General features: G+C 31.1%; 1 protein-coding gene across 1 annotated transcript; it reads left to right on the forward strand.

Annotated features, from left to right (window-relative positions):
• Window positions 1-5,760, forward strand: LOC102594332 (diacylglycerol kinase 5-like). The gene is made up of 13 exons (XM_015305568.1): window positions 1-68; window positions 1,051-1,258; window positions 1,689-1,811; window positions 1,892-2,020; window positions 2,323-2,408; window positions 2,790-2,913; window positions 3,163-3,211; window positions 3,603-3,685; window positions 3,859-3,926; window positions 4,679-4,753; window positions 4,832-4,919; window positions 5,029-5,145; window positions 5,254-5,760. The coding sequence occupies exons 1-13, from the start codon at window positions 19-21 to the stop codon at window positions 5,548-5,550; spliced, it is 1,497 nt and encodes a 498-aa protein (XP_015161054.1). The 5' UTR covers window positions 1-18; the 3' UTR covers window positions 5,551-5,760.
• The last annotated feature ends 2,965 nt before the right edge of the window (window positions 5,761-8,725 follow it).

Genomic DNA, 8,725 nt, shown 5'->3' on the forward strand with positions numbered 1-8,725 from the left:
GTCTACAGGATTGCAGCTATGGTCAAGAATGCAAACTTATCAACACTTAGCAATTTCTTCCACAAAAGGTGCTCTTTTATATCTCTGTCTTAATATGCGTGTCATAGTTCAAATTGTGAGAGTCAATTTTTTTTAGTTTTAATCATGAGTTTGGATTTAGAAATTACTTTAAAAGTACTTGTAGACACTAAATTAGTAAATTTTATGAGACTCTATAATAACAAGTTCAATTTTACTTAGGGTTAATAAAGGTTATTGTATTCTAAATTCTAACTTAGGTCTATATAAAAGATAAAATATATATTTTCAGGAGAAGTCTTGAAAATTCCATAAATTTATGAATGTTTATAAAGATTTGATCAAGATGTGTCGGAATGCTTCTTTACAACCATCCATAACCATAAAATTCTTTCATAAATATAACAAAACTCAAGGAAGTCTACATTACTCTAGTTCGAGAAATATGCCTTTAAAGTACCTACATTATTTTACAGAAAAAAATAATTCTTCATATTTTATTTGTAATTTATTTTTTATTGTTTTAAAATTTGTTACAAATTAACACTATTATATAATTACAATAAGTAACAATTTGAAATAATTGAACCTAATATGAATAATGAAAAACTTATTTGACTCTCAAGTACTTATTGGAACATGGTGCTCCAAGGAGGGAATATAATTAATATTGACATCAATTTTTATTTTATTTATTTATATATTGACGGTTTTTCTTATTGAAAAATATTCAGCGGTTAAATCCATAGAAATTTTGATTGAAATCATTGCAAAATCGAAAAAGTAGTAGTGTTTTTACACGAAAAAGTTAGAAAAAATTTCAGTATTTCAGTAAGAATCTGTTTTCATTGTCCATTTTTTCACAAAGTTGGTTTAGTGGAAAATAGATGAAAAAAGTCATATTTTATATCACAAATTTGTAGTGCGTCTCTACCAAGATTTAATAGTACAAATTAAGTTGTTATTGTTTCATGGGCATCATGACAATTTACATTTGAATTTTTAAACCATATGGCCTTTTTTTTTTTGCAGTCATGAAGCACTTATTACAGATTGTGAAGCTGAAAACTATTTGAAGGATTATTACATTCCTGATTACATACTTCTACCAGAAAAGGAAATACAAAATGGCTATGAAGTAGCTTCTTGTCCTGTATTAGTATTTATCAACTCCAAAAGTGGTGGTCAACTAGGCGGACAACTTCTTTTCACATATGCTACTCTTCTTAACAAAAATCAGGTAAACTTCTCATGCTATATGACTGTATTTAATTGAATGCGAAGTTAAAGTGTTTTCCTTTCGATTTCTGTTACTATCTGTTGTTTCTTGTACTCTGATTATTTTGTTTTAGTTATTGCTCTGTTACTATATGTTGTTTCTTGTACTTCTGTTACTTCTTTTTCTGGATTGCTCTGGACTTTTTTTCCTTGAGCCAAGGGTCTATCAGAAACAACCTATCTACCTTTGAGGTAGGGGTAAGGTGTGCGAGCACTCTGCCCTCTCTAGACTCCATTTTGTGGGACTATAGTGAGTGTGTTGTTATTCTTGGTATGCATAAACATTTCTCGTTTCTTCACATACATAAAATTCAAAGGTTATTAAGCTCTTTGTGGAGTACAAAATGTCGCGATTTTCCAAAGTGTTCAATGTGGAAATGACTGTTTTTCAGGTATTTGATTTGGGAGAAAAGGCTCCTGACAAAGTTCTACATCAATTCTACTCCAATTTAGAAAAGCATAAGCAAAATGGAGATAGCTTGTCTTATGAGATCGAAAGGAGATTGAGAATCATAGTGAGTTTAGTAATTAGTTGAAGTATTACTTATGTTTTCTTTCGTTGCGATATATCTGAGGTATATTTACTCACCTCTAGGTGGCTGGTGGGGATGGAACAGCAGGTTGGATTCTTGGTGTTGTATCAGATCTAAAATTAGCTCATCCACCTCAGATTGCAACCGTGCCATTAGGAACAGGAAACAATCTGCCTTTTGCGTTTGGTTGGGTAAGATACGTACTAAGATCACATTTATCATCTTGTATAACGAACAATTTATGCTATATATGACATTAAACATGTTGCAATAGTTCACTCTTGATACTGTTTTTCGGGTGATTCTAGACTCTATGAAAGTATAAAATCAAAAAGTTTATGGTCTAAATGCAGAATAATAGCACTTGTGCTTAGAAGCGGATCTAGCATATAACTAATGAGTGCTTTGTTACTGTCTATGGTTATAGAGCACTCTTATAGGTAGTATATTGATTAATTTTTCATCTCCTTGAGAATTTGTCTAATGATTGCAGGGGAAAAAGAATCCTGGTATTAACTGCCAGTCCATGAAGTCGTTCTTGAATCAAGTGAAAAATGGAAAAGAAATGAAAGTTGACAGGTAACGTTGGTTTTACTTGCATTGTGAATTTGATGATTCTCTGCATGTATGCTTGTCAACACATAGATATGTTTCGCGCCCTGAGGTTATTGTATCTCATATATTGCTGTAAATATTTGCTTTGTCTTGGCCTGCAATACACCATTGTCTCGACTAATCTTCAGTACATACATTGTCCAATAATTCCTCGAATACAGTTGGTTTCAAGAATTTACCTTGTTTACATTGACTGACACTGATGCGGAAGCTGTTTGAAGGAAAATATGTGATTAATGTTCAAAAAACTTGTTTCTCTACAATGCACACACAAGTTTTTTTTTCTTCTTCATTAGACCACCTTGATAAATCGGAAATGACATGATGATTATTGTGTTTCATCAGCTGGCATATTCTTATGAAAATGAGGGTTCCTAAAGAAGGTTCTTGCGATCCTGTTGCACCTCTCGAGCTACCACATTCATTGCATGCTTTTCACGGTGCGCCTCAAGCTGATACTTTGAACAAGGTATCAAATTCTGCAGTCCATTTCTTTCTTCATTATGGAAAAGCCATTTTCTTATGAAGTGTATTATGCAGCTAGAAATGTAGTTCAGCAAAGAGTATCTAGATATGCTCTGTCTATTTCGTATCAAAATAACTTTGTAACGTATACCTTACTAAGTTTTGCTTGAGAAGCCTGATTTTCTCGTGAATAAGTTAAAAATTAAAATGTGGGATCTGCTTTTACCTAAAGGTGCATTCTGCTTATTTTCAGGAAGGCGATCATGTATTTCGGGGAGGATTTTGGAACTACTTCAGCATAGGTAATTAGAATTGTAATCTGTCTATTGAAATACATCTTTAACTGGTCTTTACAATATTGTAGAACTCCATTTTGGCATTTCTAGTCCAGAAGAAATATTTTCTGTTGGTATACATATAGCCTGTTTTAGCGAACAATTATCAGACTAGATTGGTTTTATGACACCATTGTATATGTTGGTGAAAGGTAAAACTAACAGTATATCTATACTAAAAACTGTATTTAAGAGATCTACGTTTCGTAGAATCACTTCATATTTGAATCTGTTCAGTAGTGAGATGTTTCCTAGTGTGGCCGATTTGATCAAGAGCTTAATTCTTGCGTTATCTGGTGTAATATTAATATTTTCATTCCTGAGTTGAAGTTTTTCACTTTTTTTCGTTAACTTGCAGGAATGGATGCTCAAGTTTCACATGCATTTCACAGTGAGAGGAAGCTCCATCCAGAAAAGTTCAAACACCAGTTGGTTAATCAGGTCCTTATTGTCATTTGGAATATGGTGTTATAATGTTATATTTTCCTACATGTTGTCTATATTTTGTTTATATTTATGTACTTCAACTGTTGGTCCTTTTGTCTTTTCATTTGTTCGATTACTTTTATATGAAATATCTGATGGTCTTTTCTCTTTGTTCACGATTTGTTTAGAGGAATTATGCGAAGCTTGTCTGTAAACAAGGATGGTTTTTCACTTCTTTCATGCACCCATCGTCAAGGTTAGTTTTATAGTCAAGGTTAACCTGTATATATTGCTGGTCGTATCATTTCTTTCCTTCATTTGTTTGAACACATAACATTACCTTTCTCCCTGCCCGTATAACACTATGGTTTGGGAAATAATTTTAGCAATAATGTACTTCCATGAGGTTCTCCTTTAGATGAAAACCTTGTACTGATACTGATTACAGTATCAGTAATTTTCTCTCGTTATTCATAGTAAATGGTGATTGTTAGGTAGCGCCAACATTTTGCCTATGGCAAGACCTATGAGGGGGGATGGAGTGGCTTGGGTCGGAGTCATGATAGAACATGACACTTGCTTGGTTCTCTTAGTTTAGAATAAAGTTGTGCCTTTACTATTTAGCTATTGCTTTTGGCATAACGGTAAGCACTTGATCCTAACAAGTAGTATCAGAGCCAAGGTCACGAATTCAATTTCCAACAGCAACATGTTGCATGAGGCAGGTGTTAGGAGAGGGGGATTGTTAATGCCAACAGTCTGCCTATGGCAAGACCCCATGAGGGGGCTGGAGTGGCACTGGTCGTAGTCATAAATCATAATCGAAAATAGCGCTTGGTTGGTGGGATTAGTTAAGAATAAAGTTGTGCCCTTTCTATCAACTATATCTGTTCTGTGTTACATTAGTATGTGAAGATGATGATGAATGTAACAATGCCTCTCTTATAACTATTGTTTCATTTCAAACTAAACGTCGTTGATTGTATCTCTTTAATTTTCTGCGCGCAGAAACATTGCTCAGCTAGCAAATGTCAAAATAATGAAAAGGTCAGGTGAATGGATAGACCTACACATACCAAGCAGGTAGCAATATTGTTCTCTATTACCTACTGCATTACTTTCGCGCCTTTTTCTTAACCATATCTATGGTTGGATATGCAGCATCAGGTCTATCGTCTGCCTTAATTTGCCCAGCTTTTCCGGTGGACTTAATCCTTGGGGAAGACCTAACAAGCAGAAGCTGCATGAGGTCAGTTTCGATTTTCTTTTCAGTATCTTCTACCCAAATCTAATCTACGAATGTCATGTATCAATAATGTAAATTAAACATTTTCTGTGTTGATTTCATCTTTAAACAGAGGGATCTTACTCCTCCATATGTTGATGATGGTCTACTTGAAGTTGTTGGTTTTCGCGATGCTTGGCATGGACTTATTTTGTTTACTCCAGGAGGGCATGGGACACGCCTTGCACAGGTTGTTAATTCAATAGAAACATGTTTTGATTGATTATGTGTTCTTACTAATTTATCGTTAGATCATAGATGTATAATGTTCATCTCTATTTCTACTCTTTTTTTTTAGGCGAATAGAATACGATTTGAGTTTCACAAGGGTGCTGGTGAGCATACATTTATGAGAATGGATGGAGAACCATGGAAGCAACCACTTCCTATAGATGATAACAAAGTTGTTATAGAAATCTCTCATTTTGGTCAAGTGAACATGCTTGTTACTCCACATTGTCTATCAAAAAGTATCAATCTTCCTTCTATAGATCAAAGTTTTTTTGAAGATGACTTGGTGGAGGAGAGGAGAAAGTTGGGTGCAGCTGATAGTTTCCGAATTCCAGATGATTTCGATATAAAACATCGTGAATAGAGTTAACCAGTACATGTGTTAGTAGGATGTAACATGTGTTCCTGTGAATTGTTACGCTAGCCAGGGAAATTACAGTTATAGGAAAGAAAAAAGGTTAATTGGGCCTTTAGAATTAGCTTACATACAACAATTGTATCATACTAGACAAATAAAAAGGAAACCAATATTGTAGTACTTTTTATCATGATATTTGAGTATCTTTTTGAATAATTTTTTAATTATAAAAGCTAATTATCTGTAATTCGTTATGAAGTTTGTATATATGTCTAATTTACGTTTAAAAAAAATACTATCAGATTAAGGACCATTATATTCTGGATAATACCATTTTTTTTTCATGAGGTCAGAATATTACTTCCTCTTTCCAAATTTGTTTGCTATAAATTATAATTTACCCTGATACATAGAGTTTTAATTAAAATAAAAAGAAAAGAGGCATGAAGTATAAATAGTATAACATTAGCTAGGTATGGAAAAATCCTTTATAAAGAGTATTTTTCTTCTAATGGAGCTCTATATAATGTAGATTCCGATATAATTAGGCTCAAATATAGATACCCAACATCATAGACAAACAAAACCAAAAAAAGACAGTATAACACTAGGTTTTGTACTATTCAAATAAGATCTACAAGAAGGCATGCCAATGAAAGCTGAATTAATTTTCATTACAAAAGTTTGTATTACGTTTTATTTTTTGATTTTTCACTAATATCGGGTACTAAATTGAAGTTTAACTATTTTGAATTTGTTCCTCGTAAAGCCCCATTCGAGGGAGCGCACCCTATCAGGAATCTTCTCATAAAATAGGACTCAAAATTCAAGACATTTGATTAAGAGAAGAGAAATTTTATTTTACTGCATCACATCCTTTGATGGTGTACTCCGTTTCAATATATTTGTCTAAAGGGATAAAAGTGGAATGGAAAACAAATTGTTATGGATAATTTGAATAAAAATAGTGATTATAATTCATTGGATATTTTGGTTTTTATATTGTTTGGATTAGGATCCAAGTCCAGCCCCACAGACTAGGGAAAACCAGGTGCTCCCCACTCCTGTCCATATCAAACAAACAGATAATTGGATCAGCTAAATTGATACTCCCTAGATAAATACATACATTTTTTTTAATTTTAATATATTTATCTTCTTTTTAAAAAAAATTATTTTTTATCTTATTTAAATTTAATATGAAATTCTAGAAATTAACGAAAATAATTAAAGAATTGTCAAAGAAATTAAAGAGTGGTCGAGAGATATTTTTTATACATACTAAAATAAAAGTAAAAACAAATTGAAACGAAGAAACATCTTTTATATATAAATGTAAATTGTAATAATTTAAACTATACAGATTTTATGATAATATATCTTATTCGTCTCAATTTTTGTATTTGTTTTTTTTTTCAATTTTTGAGAGTCAATATAGTTAATTATTAAAATTATTAGATTATATCAACTTAATATTAGTCAAATTTATATAATTTGATCTGAACAACTAAAATTGCATAAACTGAAACTAAGCAACTATATATAACTTTGTTATAATTATACAAACATTTTAAATTTATAAAGTTTAAACATTTTGTAATGACACAAAAACATTACATTATTATATATTTTATTATATTTAAACCATAAATAAAAGATCTTCCTCTTTATTAAATTCCTTCAAAACTAAATAATTACTATAGTGTCGCTTAATTTGAAAGCACTTCACCCCTAAATATGAAACTTTTTTACGTGAATTTAAATTTAATCAATATTTAATATGAATATATGAAATTTCAAATTTAATCGACGTCGATATGGATAAAAAATTAATAGCGTAAGATATAAAATGAACCCCCTTTCTTCTCTGTGCATCCAACGTACACACCCCACTTGTCATTCAAAACCAGGAGACACCGCAAATCCCTCTCCACCGCCTTTTTTCCTATTTTTTTTAATAAAAAAATTACTGTCTTATGTGATTTACTTTTTTTTTAGTTAATTCTAAAAAAATACGGAGTATACACAGGGGCGGCTCAACATAATTCGAGGCCTAAAGCAAAATCCCTTCAACTCAAATTTTCTCATAGGCCTTAAGTAACGGCCCAACAAGAAAAAATTGTGAATTTGAATTCATAAGAGGCTGTCGTGGCCAAATTGGTTATATGAATTCTCATTTCCGACTTATGACATACAAAGCACAAATTTTACTTCATTATCTAATATATTGAGATCGATTACCTGAATTCTCATTGAAATTAGTTATATTATTTCATTTGTGGTTTGTCTACTCATTTCATCATCCAATTTGTCGTAAGATGTATAATATGAAAACCAAGGGCGGCTCAACATAATTCGAGGCCTAAAGAAAATTTTTAATTAGAGGCCTAAAATCTAAATAAACTTTCTTTGTATTTATTTATTTTTCTAAATCTTTAGATGTAAATTACTACTTAATAGCTTTTATATAAATAATTTTTTCAAATACTTTTTTCAATTATTATTTGTAGGTAAGATTTTATCAATTCAACATTGAAAAACATCCTTTTATTGAGACAATTATTATATAAATTATGAACATAATTCTATAAGTAATAAGTTGATAAACTTTAAAAATAAGAGTTAGAATCATAGAATCTATTTCAAAAAGTTGATAACTTGGTATACCTACTTTAATATGAAAATTTACGAAGAAATAAAAAAAGAATTTGTAATTTACTTTGTTCAACATTTTTCGACTATTGATTCATATTTTTGAGAGAGTATTACTATCAAAGAATTGAAAAAATAGAGTGCAAAAAAGAGTTAAAAAGGATAAATAATGTGAGTGTTAGCAAGGAAAATGTAAGAATAAAAAACAATGTTTTCTTGATTTCTTCTATTTTAATGGGATTAAAATACATAATAAAGGAAAAATTACTGAAATACACTGTCTTATGTTTCCTTTATTTCCAATATCTCCTTCTATTTCTAAAAAACCTCTAAAATCCCTTATTTCTTTAATGTATTCGATCCAGTATTTAATGTATCCGAGCTACATATTATGTATCCAAGCTACATATTATGTATCCGATTTATTTTATAATGTATCCGATTTAGTTTTTAATGCATCCGAGCTAGTTTTTAATGTATCCGAGCTACATATTATGTATCCAAGCTACATATTATGTATCCGATTTAT

This window comes from Solanum tuberosum, unplaced genomic scaffold, assembly GCF_000226075.1.
Source record: "Solanum tuberosum cultivar DM 1-3 516 R44 unplaced genomic scaffold, SolTub_3.0 scf00842, whole genome shotgun sequence".
In the NCBI taxonomy this organism is placed as follows: Eukaryota; Viridiplantae; Streptophyta; class Magnoliopsida; order Solanales; family Solanaceae; genus Solanum; species Solanum tuberosum.